General features: G+C 53.8%; 1 protein-coding gene and 1 long non-coding RNA gene across 10 annotated transcripts; one reads left to right on the forward strand and one right to left on the reverse strand.

Annotated features, from left to right (window-relative positions):
• The first annotated feature begins 48 nt into the window (after positions 1 to 48).
• Positions 49 to 12616, forward strand: Dffb (DNA fragmentation factor subunit beta). Of its 9 annotated transcripts, none has more exons than XM_029555797.1 (7): positions 49 to 427; positions 2242 to 2474; positions 3848 to 3940; positions 4281 to 4448; positions 6589 to 6759; positions 7464 to 7612; positions 11377 to 12616. In XM_029555797.1, the coding sequence occupies exons 3-7, from the start codon at positions 3902 to 3904 to the stop codon at positions 11609 to 11611; spliced, it is 762 nt and encodes a 253-aa protein (XP_029411657.1). In that variant the 5' UTR covers positions 49 to 427; positions 2242 to 2474; positions 3848 to 3901; the 3' UTR covers positions 11612 to 12616. The 9 variants fall into 9 exon arrangements, with proteins under 9 accessions (XP_029411657.1, XP_029411651.1, XP_029411653.1 ...); XM_029555791.1 differs by having other exon boundaries at positions 4369 to 4448; XM_029555793.1 differs by lacking the exon at positions 11377 to 12616 and adding an exon at positions 7781 to 9086 and having other exon boundaries at positions 4369 to 4448.
• Positions 11882 to 14457, reverse strand: LOC115067612. Its single transcript, XR_003846999.1, has 2 exons — positions 14366 to 14457; positions 11882 to 13898 (listed from the first exon to the last, which is right to left on the reverse strand). It is a non-coding gene; the product is annotated as an uncharacterized LOC115067612 (long non-coding RNA).
• Positions 14458 to 15174: the final 717 nt, after the last annotated feature.

The following is a 15174-nucleotide window of genomic DNA, read 5'->3' on the forward strand; positions in this document are numbered from 1 at the left end:
CGCGCGTGCAGGGACCAGGTGCCCCCTCTGCCCTCCCCCCACGCACCTCCCCATTTTTCCCCTGCACCTCCCCGCCCGCTCCCCAGACTGGTCGTGCGCCTGCGCGCTGAGCCCTTTGGAGCCCGGCTGGGGTTTCACGTGCTGCTTTTGGAAGGTGAACGCGCGCTGCCCAGCCGCCACTTGACGTGTTTTAGGGGCCCTGGCTCGGACCGACACCCGTCCCTGTGCTCGCGCGGCCAGGAGGCGGCCGGTCTGCGGGTCTTAGGCCCCGGACGGTGAGCAGCTGTTCCTGCCCCGCAGCTCCCGGTGGCGGGCTCCCGCCTGTGCCTGTACGAGGACGGCACGGAGGTGACGGAAGACTGCTTCCCGGGCCTCCCGGACGACGCCGAGCTCCTGCTGCTCACCGCGGGCCAGACGTGGCAGGGCTGTACGTAGGCGTGGGCGCGTGGGCGCGCGGCGGGAACGCTGATTTGCGCCGTAGGAACCTCGGCTGCTGGACTGCTGGGCAGGGCAGGCTCGCCCTTGCTCAGGGCCGGTCTCCGGGCTGTGTGTCGCCACACGCTGCTCCTGGGGCATGGTTTTCATTCGAGCCGTTGTGGTTGGGGTGTGGACACAGGTGTGGCCTTGCTCCGTGTTTCCGCAGTCGCTGAGGGGTGGGATACCTTTCTACACCACCAGCGGTGTAGAAGTGCTCTCTCCTGTCCTGTGTTTCCTAACCGGACTTTTAAAAGCTGTTGAAGGAGCTACTGTATCCTGGGTGTGAGTTTATTGTCAGTGTGTGCACCTTTCAAGTATTTCCTGTTTATTACTCTCATTTTATGTGTCCGACTGTATTGCCTGCGTCTGTGTAAGTGCTCCTGTGTTGTGCAATGCTCGGATTCTCCTGGAACTGGAGGTAGGGACACTTGTTAGCTGCCGTATATGGGAGCTGGGAATCGAACATGGGTCCTCTTGCCGGAGCAGCCAGTGCTCTTAATCACTGAGCCAGATCTCCAGTCCCTGCTGTGTAGCTTTTCGTTCTCTGTTGGCACCCACTCCGACCAGCTGAGCTAGCTGGCCACCTCTTATGCTCTGTGGTAGCCTCGTTTAGAGCAAAAGGTTCTAACTTTAAGACAAAAACAAAAACAAAAGGTCTCATGTAGCCAAGGCTGGCCTCCCATTCACTCTGTACCTGAGGCTGAACTTGGGATCCTCCTGCCTCCACCTGCCAACTGCTGGGATTCCAGGCGTGTGCCTTCACACCCAGCCTCAGAGAGTCCTGTGCCGATGATGGTCAGACTGTTTCTTCTTTGCCTCTGCCTTTGCTTTGTTCAAGAGTGTCTTACCGTACTCTGACCCCATGATTTCCTCCTGCATCTTTCTGCATCACTTGGAATGATCATAAGACCGTACTTCTCAGCTTGCTAACACAGTAGAGCTTGTTTTCTTATTTTTTTATGTGTATGAGTGTATTACCTGCATGTAGGTAAGTGCATCTGTGTCGTGCATGCAGAGGTCAGAAGAGGGCATTTGATTCCCCTGGAACTGGAGTCACAGATGGTTGTCAGCTGCCATTGTGGGTGCTGAGAATTGAACCCTGGTCCTCTGCAAGAGCAGTCAGTGCTCCCAACCACTGAGCCATCTTTCCAGCCCCCATTGATTGGGTTTTGATTATTGAACCAGGCTTGCAGCCCCACTTGGCTGTACTTGTATATTTTTTTGTTGTTTTCGAAGCAGGGTCTCCCTGTAACCCCAGCTGGCCTGGAACTCACTATGGAGACCAGGCTGGCCCTCCATCTCACAGAGATCCACCTGTCTCTGCCTCCTGAGTTCTGGGATTAAAGGTGTGTGCCATCATGTCTGGCCATGGTGTGCTTCTTTTTAAGTTAGTTTGCTCCTGTTTGTTTATATTGCATAGAGTGTTTTCACTTGGTGTTAAGCACTTGCTGGGAGAGCTTAACTGCTGTAGGCAGTTGTGGAAAGGTTCCCCAGGGAAACATGGAGGAGGGATTCGAAGGCCCAAAAGTGGGGTCCTGAGGGATGGCCCAAAGGAGGTGACCTGGAAGAGGTGAGGCCAGAAGAGCCAGTGTGCTGGGGTAGCCCTTTTCTCTAGAGGGCATCTTGCCTCTCCCCTGTCCTCTGACAGGAGGTGGCCAGAGGAATGGAACTGGCGCTGTCACACAGGGGGAGGGCTGGTGACACCAGAGTCAGTTCTGGTAGTCTTTGGGCTCTGCATGACTGGAGCATCTTTCTTGGGGCCAGGGCAGCATGAATGTGTTTCCGTCTGTTCCCCCCAATGGTGACAGATGTGAGTGACATCAGTCGCTTCCTCAGCGTGTTTCATGAGCCACACTCCGGGGTCGTCCAGGCGGCAAGGAAGCTGCTGTCAGATGAGCAGTCCCCACTGAGGCAGAAGTTGCTGAGTGACCTTCTGCACCACGTCAGCCAGAACATTGCTGCTGAGACGCGGGAGCAGGACCCATCCTGGTTTGAAGGTGTGTGAACTGGGGTGATGGATTGGCCTCGCTGGCTGGGGCAGGTAGAGAAGGGCCTCTTTGGAGCAGAGGCCCGGGAGGATCTCTATCTATTTCAGGTTTCAGTGGCTCTCAGACAAGAGCTTGTTTGGCCTCTGGAGCGAGTCATGACACAGGGTCCCAGGGGTTAGGCATCTGGCCAGGACTCAAGGAGGCAGTGTCCTGAGCAGTCATGTACTGTCCTTTTTATTATTCTAAAAATGGCCACCAAATGCAGGCAACATGAAATTTACCATCTTCGCCGTGTGTGTGTGTGTGTGTGTGTGTGTGTGTGTGTGTGTGTGTTTGCATGCGTGCGTGCGTGTAGGTCAGATGATAACTCAGGTGTCATCCTCAAGAATTCAGCTCCTTTGAGACAGGGTCTGTCATTGGCTGGGGCTTATTGGTTAGGCTGGCTGGCCAGCAAGCTTCAGGGATCTCCCCAGGACTGGGATTACAAGTGTGCGCCATCATGCCTGGCATTCTTATATGTGTGCTGGGGATCGAACCCAGGTCTTTGTGCTTGCAAGGCAAGTGCTTTTACTTAGCCGCCATCCCCCTGGTCTCCATCTTCATCATTTTTAAATGTAGTCATCTCAGTATCCATGGGGAGTTGCTTCCAGGACCCCTGAGGCTACCAAAGTCCATAGACACGCAAGTGTCATAGTAAAGGTGGCCCAGTGTTTGCATCAGAGCAGTGCGTGACATCCCCTCATATATTTAGATCATTTCTGGGTCACTTAGGATCCCAACGTAGTGTCATTGCTGGGTAAGTAGTTGTATGATCTTTTAGGGAATAATGACAAGAAAAATAGTCTACAGGGACTAGAGAGAGTGCTTAGAGGCCGGGGATGGCAGCTGAGTAAATAAAAGGACCCGAGTTTGATCCCCAGGGCCTGCTCCTCAAGCATGATGACCCCAGCATCTGTGTAAAAGCCAGGTATGGTGGCCCTGTGTCTAACTCCAGTGTTGGGGGGCAGAGGCAGGCGGATCCCTGGGCTCAGTATTCAGCCGTTGTTGCCCAAGTGGTGAGCTCCAGGTTTAGGTAGAGCCCCTGCCTGTCTCAATAAATAAAGGTGGGAAAGAGTGGTAGGAAAGATGACCTCTGATCTTTACATGTGCAGGCAAGGGTGAGCACACCTCCACACACCACACGTGCACACACAAATTAAAAAAATTAAAGTCCTTTAAAACAGAAAACAACCTGCATATTTAGCACAGGTGTAAGATTTATGAATAGGTCTGTGGACCCTCAGTACTGAGGGTTGACGTGCAGAGGTAGCAGCACTCGGTGCCTGTGCCTTGTCGCTGCCGTGACTGCCCTGGGCCTTCAGAACCCTTCTCATCTTGCACAGCCAAGGCTCTGGCCCCATGGCGCAGCACCTCTGTTCCACTTTCCTTCTCTCGAAATGGGACAGCTCCACGTGTCTTGCCATGTGGCGTCTCATGTAAGTGGAATCACCGTGTTTGTCGCTTTGTGGTGACTCGTCTCATGCATGTGCTGTCCTCCATGTTTACCTGTGCAACTTCCTTTGTGAGGGCAACATCGCATTGTAGAGATGAAGCACATGTGGTGGACACTTGGGGTGCTGAGTCCAGTTGGAGGCGGCCTTGAGTAGTTATCTTTGAAGGGCTTGAGGGACAACCAGATGGAAGCCCCTTGGCAGGGTTGGAAGTGTCTCAAACATTTCAAAGTGAAGATCCCTTTGGAGACCTGCACACCATTGTCAGGCGTCTCTACAAGTGGCAAAGTCTTTTTGACCTCCCCCCGCATCCATCCTCCCACAGTTTGGTTTGCTTGGCACCTGGGCAGGGCAGGGCAGAAACCGAGAGGCCGTGGTCCGCCTGAGGGCTCCACGGGGCCGTCTTCTTGCAGGCTTGGAGCCTCGATTCAGGAATAAGTCTGGCTACCTGAGATACAGCTGCGAGAGCCGAATCCGGAGTTACCTGAGAGAGGTAAGGCCTTGTTCAGGCCAGGGATGCTGGGTAGGCTCTGGGTACGGGGTGGGTCAGTTGGTGCACATCTTTAAGACTACTGACAGGGTAAGCCAGCAGAAGGCCTGTGTACTTCTGAGCAGTTGTTAGAGTCTTTCTGGACTGTGTCCTCCGAGTCCTGAGGCCTCAGCTTTCTGTTTTACATAGACGTCTCCCTGTTGCAGCCTTTGAAGGTCTTTGTGTCGCAGCGGTGTTGGTGAGGGTGTTTCCTCTGTCCTTTGTTCCCTCTCACAGGCACCGTCACTTTCCTTTATTTTTCCTGGGGCACAGTGTGCTCCTCTGACCTTGCAGAAGGGCACAGGACCCAAGGTGCCCGCTGCTCGGAATGCTCTGTGTTGGTGTGCTGAGTGAGCGCGCTGGCCTTCCCTGGGACGGTGGCCAGCAGCTCCCAAGCAGCCACTCTCCGAATCCGGAATCCGAGACGAGGCTGTCCCTGGTGCCCTGGCACCCCCTCCGCCTTGCTTCCTTTCATGAAGGTGCAGGTGTCAGCAAGGCGCATAGTGGAGGGGACCCTCTGGGGTGAGTGGGAGCCCGCCCGTCCTGAGGGGCGAGTGCGCATCATTAGAGAGTGGTTGGCCAGGTGGGCCTTGCATGGTCTGCTGCCCTCAGTGCTACATGGCTCCCTTCTGATGTACTCAGGTAGAATGGCCAGTGGAGGGGAGGCTTTGGAACAGCAGCTTGGTTCTTGGGGACTTTTTCTCCTCCTGTCCTCATATTTGTCACCGGAAGCTTGGCCTGCTGAAGAGCAGTTGCTAGGGGTGCAGGCCTGGGGTTCCATCTGTCCGTCTTTCTCAGCATGTCACCCTTGAGCGTGTTGGTTGAAAGCAGCTCCTGAGGCCGTCTTCTTCCTGTGCACGCCCGCCACCTCACTCCACACCCTGCTGTGTAGCTTGGACTCCAAGTCTGTGTGTGTGTGTTTGTGTTCCCAATGCTCCCATGCCAAAGCCCCTGCCTGGCCAGCTGGCCTTCCGCACAGCCAGTCTCCGCCATGTTCCTGCTGCTCTGGACCCCGCCTGTCCATGCCGGCCTCACTGGGCTCTGGCTGTGTCCCCCATTGGGGACTGTCCTTTGTACTGTATCCTCCAGGGTTCCTTCATAGGTTGCTACAGTCCTGTCCTGCACTTACCCAACCTGTTGCTCTCACCATGAAAGGCCAGCACCTGTCAGCGATCCTCCTGTGCGCGAGTGGTCTGCAGAGACATGGCAGCTGGCTGTGGGGTGCAGTGCTTCTCAAGAACTACTCTGACCTTCAGGTTTCTTCTGGAGGCACTAGCCAGCCAGAGGGCAGACTGGGCAGGATGAAGAGAAAACAGAATTGAGTTTGTTGTTTGCTGGACTGTGACTAAAGTTGGCAAGTGTCCAGGCAGGCGGAGCAGCGGTGTGGGTTGCCTGCTGCCCTGGCCTTTCCTCTTGGGGCCTCTCTGATTTGCAAACCTTTCATCTTCATTCTTTCCCTCCAAGAGTGGAGTCAGCTCGGCCTCTCATTTCTGTCTGCTCATGTGCATGTGAGGTTCCCTTTTGCATTAATAGGTAGGGTGTACTGCAGGGGCCCCTAGAGGGACCATGTTCTGTCCCTGTGCTGCCCCACATGTGCAGGCTCCCCATGCCCTTGGCTCACCGCACCCCTGTGGCACAGCTGCTCAGGTTCTGTCCTGTGTCCTGTACCTTATGAGTCCTGGCAATTCTACGTTGTAGGCACACTGACTGGTCCTGGTACTTCCCCTGCAGGCTGGGTAGACTGGGGCCCTTGGGTCACCACTGCTCACCTGAGCACAGGGGAGACCCTGCTCCTGCTCTGTGCAAACTCATTTAATTCTTTTTTCAGGCAGGATCTTGCTATGTAGACTAGGCTGGCCTTCAACTTTCCATCCTCCTATCTCGGCCTCCCAAGTGATGGGATTGCAGTGTGGTCCGACACTCTCCCACCTTGGGCAGCATTACTGTTGACTTCATTTCATGGGCTCAAGAGTGGTTTCCCAGGGTGGGGCAGGTCTCTGAGTGCCATTGTGAGGCATGGGCTGGGAACTGAATGCAGGCATCAGGGCATGGGCGGGGCATGGACCCAGGCTCAGCGATGCCTCCCTCCAGCTCTCTCTTGCAGGTCAGTGCTTACACCTCCATGGTAGATGCAGAGGCTCAAGAGGACTACTCGAGGATCCTCCGCTCCATGTGCCAGAAGCTCAGGTCTGTGCACTACAACGGCAGCTACTTCGACAGAGGAGCAGAGGCTGGCGGCCGTCTCTGTACAACGGAAGGCTGGTTCTCCTGTCAGGTGAGCTGTGTGCCTGTCCCGAGGCCACCAAGGGCACTACTGAGCATTGCCCTTCTGGGTGAGGCAGGGAGGACATTCAACTGCTGGTCTAGGCGGTAGTGTGCGTGGCCTTTGGATTCAAAGTTGGGGGAGGAGGTGGGGTGGTAGTACGACCACAGGACCACGGCAGCATGCTGGGAGTAACCCGTCTACCTCAGTGTGAAGATGCAGAGGCCCCGGGAAAGGATGCTGTCTCTGATAACAGGGACAAGAAATAACATCTGCCTTTTGGAAACTCAGAAAATAAAGATAGGGGTAATGAGGGGGAAAAGCAATTGGGTTCCAAAGACAAAATTGTTAATCTACCCCGAACAGCACATACTTTGTAGCCCAGTCTGGCCTTGGACTCTCAATTTTAGTATTTATTTCTGTGTATGTGTGTACATGTTTGTGTATGAGGGGGTGCATGTGTCACAGCACACATGTGGTCAGAGGACAAACCACATCCAGCTTTTACATGGGTTCTGGGGGACCAAACTCAGGTCTTTGGGCTTGTGCTGCAGAGCACTTTCCCCTGAGCCATCTCCCTGGCCTTGGACTCTTGACCATCCTCTTTGGCCTCTGATTGCTGGGACTATGGGAGCTGCCACTATGCCTGGCTCAAACATCTTTGCAGGGACCAAATGTTTCAGGGCCTGCCACTCAGTAAGCTTGTTGGATGATAGGACAGTAGCGAGAGACCTCGTTCCAGACCCTGTCCTTGGCCACTGCAGGGCCCGTTTGACCTGGATAGCTGCTCCTCCAAGCATTCCATCAACCCCTATGGCAACAGGGAGAGCCGGATCCTCTTCAGCACGTGGAACCTGGATCATATGTGAGTGTCATCCAAGGCCTAAGTTCATACATCAGAACAGCAACTGGCCAGGGCCTCTCCCTGCTCAGGCAGCTCTCTTGGTGTTCGCTATGCTGCACCTATGTGGTTCTGGCTTGGGGACAGCACCTGTGGAAGCGGCTTCTGTATAGGTGTGTCCTACTCCACCAGCTGTCGGGTGCTGAGCTGTTCCTCCTCTGCCCTCAAGCCCCCCCCCGGATGGATCTGGTGGCCTGGCTCCTCATGGCCTGGTGCTGGGCCCTCAGCGGCTGTGTGCTGTGTTTGGACCAAAGTCAGCTCTGGGGCTGTAATGTAGGAGGTCAGTGCTAGCAGGGTGATGTCACAGCTGGGCAAGCTGGGACATCTCGTGCTGAACCAGAGCAAGGCAGAAGCTTGTTTCTGCAGCTTCCTTGAATTTAACAGCACCCTTGACCTTGCTTTATGAAGACAGTGACTTCCACATACCCTGAAAAAGGTTGTATTTACTCTTGGAATCAAAATTGTAGGCGAGCCCCCTTTATCCCTCCTCACTTAGTCCCCTGTCCTTGCTCCCTGAGGATCCACCGTCCTGAAATGTCCTGTTGATGCTTTGTCAGGAGGTGGAACTCACGTGGTCAGTCTCTGCTCTGCAGTGCACTGTCCGTCCCACACCGTGCTCTTGGGCGTGGACATTCTTTGGAGCAGCATGGAAGCCTTCACCCTTCACGTGTTGGCGGACCAGCTTGCCGTTTGTTCCCTTGCTGGGCATTTGGTCATTCAAGTCCTCCCTGCTACAAAGCACTGGGATGGACGCCATCGGAGAGGAACCCTTAGTCCCCCATTTCCATGCCAGGTAGCCTGCTCCGTGGCCTGGCTGCATCCAGAGCTGGTGAGGGATGCAGAATTGAGTTCCACTTGCCATCATGGGGTGTCTGGTCTGGGTGCACAGTCCAGGTGGACTGCGCTGGCTCTGACCTTCGGTCCCTTAGGGCAAGTGAGGTGCTTGTGGTCTCCTTCGGAGTGTTTCCAGGCCCTTCTCTGGACATTCCCATTCACATGCTTGCCAGTTGCCCTGTGTCCTCGCCAACACTTGGTGTCATTGTGCCTCTTTGCATTTGCTGTCTGAGAAGTAATAATCTGTCCATTTTGCTTCTGTTTGTCTCTTGGCTCCTAGGAAGGTGGGGACCTCTGTGTGTTCCTCTCGGGCCTCCTGGCTTCATCCTGGCTGTTTGCATGACAGACACTATTGCTATATTTTTGCCACATTCCTGTTGTCTTTTATCATAACTAGATTAACTGTTGCTAATTCAGATGTATCCTTCCTGTTAAACTGTTGAAACCCTTCTGACTTGCCTTACCATGAACGCTTTCTCCCTGCTGATTTGCCCTCCCTCCCTCCCTTTTTTGGTTTTTGGAGACAGGGTCTCCCTATAGCCCCAGCTGGCCTGGAACTCACTATGTAGACCAGGCTCAGGTTGGCCTTGAACTTACAGAGATCTGCCTGCCTCTGCCTAAAGGCATGTGCCACCAAGCCTGGCTCTTACCCTTTCTTTTTAGAAGATTTATTTTACTATTTTTATTTTGTGTATGAGTGTATTGCCTGCATGTATGTAAGTGCACCAGCGTCATGCAATGCCCTTGGAGGTCGGAAGAGGGCATTGGATTCCCCTGGAACTGGAATCGAGCCTGGTTCCTCTACAAGAGCAGCCAGTGCTCTTAACCAACCCTGCTTACCCTTTCTGACACGTACTAAGTGTCCACAGAAGATTCCTGGGTTCTTGTCCTAATCCATTATAGTTGGGGGTATCACTCTGGGGGACACAACCAGCATTAAAACGTGAAGTGGGGTGGGCAAGATGGCTTGTTGGGGAAAGGCACTTGCTGCTATGCCTGATGACCCACACAATGGAAAAAGAACATATTCACAAGTTGTCTTCTGACCTCCACACCCACCCAGTGGCTTGTATACACAGGTACATGCACGTGTGCACACATGTACGTGCACACATATGCACACACACATACACACACGTGTGCACACACATAGTTTTTTTTTAAAAGTGACGCTGTGGTGGGCTGTGGCTCTGTAGGGAGCTCTTGCCTAATGTGTGAGACTGTGAGTTCCATTTCCAGTGCTGCCAAAAAAATAGCAGGTGATTCACCCTGAGACAGACACCAGTTATGACGGCAGAGGGTGTTTTGTCAAGTGCCCATATGTCTTCACGTGTGGAGTGGGCTTTAAATAACGCAGATTTGCCAGGCCTGGTGGCACAGGCCTGTCATCCCAGCTCCTTGGGAGGCCCAGGCAGGAGGATCTCGAGTTCAAGGCCAGCCTGGGCCAACTTACTGTGAGACTGCCTTGGAATAAAAAGTGCGTAAGAAAAGGTGAGCTGGTGTCTGTGGCAGGGCGTTTGCCTAGATGCGCAAAGTCCTGGGTCACCCTCCAGTGCCGCCCACCCCCACCCCCAGATGTTGACTTTAGCCAGGTGTAGTGGTGCACACCCGTAACCCCAGCAGTGGGGAGGGTTAGCCAGGAAAGTCATGGGATTAAAGCCACTCTGGGTTACAGAATGAGATCCTATCTCAAAAAATAACAAAACAGTAAAAACAAAAAAATAGGTTTTACCACCATTTACCCAAAAGCTGGGGAAACATTGGTCTGTCTTCCCAGGACACAGCCACAGCACACTTGATGTGTGGAGCTCAGACCCACATGCGTGCATGTTTAAGAGCTAAAAAGTAGGAAGGCTTAGAAGCCGTCTTATTCCTGAGCTAATCCCCTATGATGGCCTGGGCCATCTCCTGTGGCAGCTGGAAGCAAAGTTCACAAACTCCTTGGAGTTAGGGTATGTGGCAGTGCAGGGGAACTGGTCCCTGGTGCCCAGCTGGGCTGGCCATTCACAGCCTGCCCCTTCATTTCCCACTCCAGCACCACTGCAGGCCAGGGGGCTGCACCCCTCCCCACACCTTGTGGTATGTGTCAGGCTCAGCCTGACTTGAGAATGGGCCCCATCACTTCAGGCCCTCAGCACTGGGTGCGGTGGGTGTGGTGGCCTGCGGTAAGCCCTGGAAGATGGGGCCCTCTCCTGAGCGTCTGAGGACTTCCTTCCAGCAAGCCAAGTGCAGGGTCCAGCACACCCTCGCAGGGTCCGGCACGCCCACTGCAGGGTCCAGCACGTCCACTGCAGGGTCCGGCACGCCCACTGCAGGGTCCAACACGCCCTCGCAGGATCCGGCACACCCTCGCAGGGTCCAGCAGCACTCTTGCTGCCAAGCTATCTCTCCAGCCCTCTTTCTAATATTTTAAATAACGCCATAACCAAGTTCTAAAAGTAGGGTAAGCAGTGCCGCCTTCACTGGGGTCTGCTACACTGCCTTGGCCTACGTGTGGCCAATGTCAGGTGATGCCCCCAGTCTCTGAAGCATGGTACGCTGTGCTGGGCCCCTGGGGACAGCTCCCCAAGCCCATCCTTTTTATCGGCGCCTGACCCTTCTGGGGTGTTTGTGGGTGGTGGTGTCTCCTCCCCCTCCTGCCTTGCTGTGTAGATCACGCTGGCCTTGAACTCAGGAGGTCCACCTGTCTCTGCCACCTGAGTCTGGGAGTAAAGGTGTGTGCCACCACGCCTACCAGCTGTGGTTCTTTAAAATTCCTGCTGGTCCTCGCTGCAAGCAGGTGTATCTGCTCAGTAGACACTGCCCTGAGTGTATCTGGGCCGATGGGAAACGTGCGCAGCACCCTGTGGCCTGTGGCATCGACAACATGGACTATCTCCATCCTGGCTTTGCAGAATAGAGAAAAAGCGTACCATTGTGCCGACCCTGGCCGAAGCCGTCCAGGAGCAGGCCGGAAGAGAGGTGGACTGGGAGTACTTCTACAGCCTGCTGTTCACCTCGCAGAACCTGAAATTGGTGCACATAGCCTGTCACAAGAAGACCACGCACAAACTCCAGTGTGACCGCAGCAGGATCTACAGAGCCCGGACAGGACCCGGGAAGCATCCGCCTGCTCGGAAGCGCCGGTGATGCCTGCCGTGGAGAGGCCCCAGTGCCGTGGTAACGGGCTGTTCTTTGTCACTCGAGTTTCTGAAAAAAGCTTTAAAACTTTCCCATAGGTGTGATTCCAGCATACTCTGGAGGACAGCACCAGGCGCTTGCCGGACGCATACCTGCAGGTTCTGGAGTCTTCCTGCTCTGCCTTGCTGGCACTGTGCTTCTGTGGCAGGGCCTCTGTGCCTGTGACCCAGGGTGGAACGTGGCCACCGGGGTGTGAGGGATATTGATTTATGCCTTGGCTCCCTGTTGATCTCCATGGCAGCTCTATCAACTCTTCAAAAACTGGTGCTTCTGGGGTGAAATGCTTGTAGTTCCTAACGCGAAAGGCTTGCTACTGAATTGTTTAAAACTGCAGAGTGGTGATCTTCCAAATGCCTCTCAGTGGGAACAGTAGGCTGTGGCACTATGTGGAGCCAAGAGAAACTACTGTTTTTAGTAGTTTTATAGTAGTTTTAAGATGGTGGCTGTCCTTTTCATAACACATGCCTTACATGTAGACATGCAGTTATTGCATGAGCCGTTGTGAGTTAGGCATTCTGGTACAGAAATGGGAACTATTGAACATACAGTAGCTCAGCTATACAATGTACAGTGCCTTGGGCTGTCTGTGGGTTTTGACGTGGAGTCCTGCTTTGTAGCCCAGGCAGGCCTTAAACTCAGGATCCTTCTGCCTTATTCTCCCAAGTCGGAATGACAGGTGTGCAGCCATGCCATGCTTGGCTTTTGGTTTGGTGAATGTGTTGGCTTGGGCACAGTCTGAGGAGACACCAAATTGAACACAGTGATCTGGGGGGACCCAGCAGGGTGGGATTGGGTCTCCCAATACTAATGTCCTATATCGTGTATTTTATTAATACTTGATTCTTTTGGATAAGCATTTTGTAACATTTCATGTTTTTTAAGGTCATATATTTTATAATATTTGGATTTTTACATTTACCATGTAATCAGGAAAAGCAATAAAGTTCTAAAATAAGCCAAAGTTTGTACCCATTCAGAACTGAGATGCCAGGGGCCAGTGTTTTCTGCCCGCAATGCAGTGCTTTGGGCCAGCTGGGTGGAGCTTTCTGAGGTCCCAGCTGCTCTGGCTTCTGACCTGCTTGTGTCCTTTTCATCTGCTTTCCTGGGGGTGGTCCGTCCTTCTCAGACACCATGGACATGCAGAGCCGCCCCCACCCGGCCTGGTCCAGAGACTGAAGTATTTACGGGGACTTCTGTGTCTCCTCCCTTGCCAAGGTGCCTGGCTCAGGACCCTCTGCACCCTCCTGACCTGAGGTTCCTTCTGTAGCAGGTGGGAGATAGGAACCCAGGCTTGTTACAGCTCGTCTTGAAAGGCAAGCTTTGGGCAGGAACTGGAAGGCGCTCCTGGGTAGGCTGTTGTGTTTTTCCTGCTTCTGGACCCTGAACCGGTCAGGGTGATGGGGTGATTGACAGTTGTTACCCCAACTCCCAGCCTAATGTATGCAGCGAACCCCAGCAAAATGTCGTTACAGGTTGTGCTGTCAGCAGAGACAGTGGAAGCCTGAGACGCAAACAAGCTGGGGACACACACAGACACACACACACACACACAGAGCAAGCAGAAGTGTGGGATCCATGCCAGCTGGTCCCCAAGCCTCAGGAAAGCTGCCCAGGGCAGAGGGAGTCTCAGTTTCCTAATACCACAGCTCAGGGCTTCTGAGAGGAAGCTGCCCTGGGCTCAGCTCTGAAGGCCATTTTTGTTTCCCAAGGGACAGAGCTCAGGGCCCATCTAATCGCCCCTCAGGATGCTATGGTCCTAGTGTGCATCGCCATCACTGAGGACTTTGAGCAAGTGGGGAGCATCCGGGGATGCTGGTTCTGGGGAGCAGTTCTGCAGTGGGTTACAGGATGCCCATCTTAATATCTTTGGTGCTGAGAGCGAGAGACCACAGCTGTGGCTGCGAAGGGAAGAGGCTGTGGTGAGCCTACAGGGAGGCCTGCGTAGAGCAGGCTCCATGCAGTTGGGTGTGGTGCTGAAACCTCAGGGTCTTGGAGATGACAGCGGGGGAGACCATTTAGAGCTCGAAGACCAGATGAAGCGGGTTGATCTTGCGAAGAGGCCACCATGGCAGAAGGGCAGTGATCCAAAGGTGAAGCCAGACTGCTGCGAACTGTTGTCAATGATTCCTATGCAAGGCAGAGCCAGCACAGGGATCCAGGGAGGGGCCCAAGAGGGCCTGTACTCAGGAAGGGAAGCTTGACTGCTCAAGGCCCTGGGCCCACTGTCAAGTTTGATCTGTGGATAGAACCAGGGTGTGAGCATCAAGGTCTTTAGGAAGGAATAGCAGGCCCATCTGCCTTACTACCAGAAATACCCAAGACCAAGGCCCACATTTCCCTGGCTGGCACCCATTGCCTTGGGGACCAGAGGGTCTCCACGGACTCCTCAGGGAGGGACACCTAGAACCTCACACTTGTTTCTCTGAGACCCTGCATCACGTGCCTCCCATGTCTGCCGGCTTCAGGCAGTGAGTCCTGTTGTATGGTGTCTGACTACTGTAATGACTCCTGTGACACCTTCAGTGAGTCGAGAGCCTAGGGCTGGTCTTAGGATCCTAACTGTGTAACATAGTGGGAAAATATCTGCCAGTTTTGCAGGACTGTTCACAGGACAGGCCTGCTGATGCCCGAGACTGCTCAGGTGCCTCTGCAGACTTTTGTGAAAACAAAAAAGTTGTAAGGGGCAGGGGTGGTGATGTATACCTTGAATCCCAGCACTTGGCAGACAGATGCAGGTCTCTGTTTGAGATCAGCCTTGTCTACATAGCAAATTCTAGGCCATTCAGGGCCACAATGAGATCCTGTCTCAGAAAAATAAAAATTATTAGTAGGGGCTGGAAAGATGGCTCAGCAGTTAAGAATACTGAATGTTCTTGCAGAAGACCTGGGTTCAAATCCCAGCACCCACATGGCAGCTAACGACTGTCTGTAACTCCACTTCCAGGGCATCCGACAGCCTCTTCTGTCCTCCGCGTACCTACATGCAGGCAATACATGCATACACATAAAATAAAAATAAATTGTATTAAGTCATGTTTGTGGCACAGATGACTGGATCAGGCTCTCATAAACACTGGCAGACAACTTGGCCGAGGCCCGGAGTGCTCAGAACCCCTGATTTTATTATGCCTTTTTTTTTCTTCTTTTTCTGCAATCAGTGGTTTTAATATGTGCTTTAATAAAGTTTTTAACGTGTGTGTATGTGTGTGTGTGTGTGCGCGCGTGCATGCATTCATATGCACACGTACATGTGGAGGTCAGAGGACACCTTTCAGGAAATGTGTCTTCTTCCCTGGGCTCCAGGGGTCCAACTCAGGTTGTCAGGCGTGGCGACAAGCGCCCCTACCTGCTGAGCTGTCTCACCAGCTGTTCAGACTTCGTTTTGTTTGCATTTGTTCACACTTGCTTGCAGATCCTGCTGTGGGACTGAGCACACACAGCCCCATTCCCTTCCTGCCCCCCATCCCCCCCGCCCACCCCGTCACCACTGAGCACTGAGCACACACAGCCCC

The sequence above is a fragment of the Nannospalax galili genome, unplaced genomic scaffold (genome assembly GCF_000622305.1).
Source record: "Nannospalax galili isolate Female #2095 unplaced genomic scaffold, S.galili_v1.0 scaffold806, whole genome shotgun sequence".
Taxonomy (NCBI): domain Eukaryota; kingdom Metazoa; phylum Chordata; class Mammalia; order Rodentia; family Spalacidae; genus Nannospalax; species Nannospalax galili.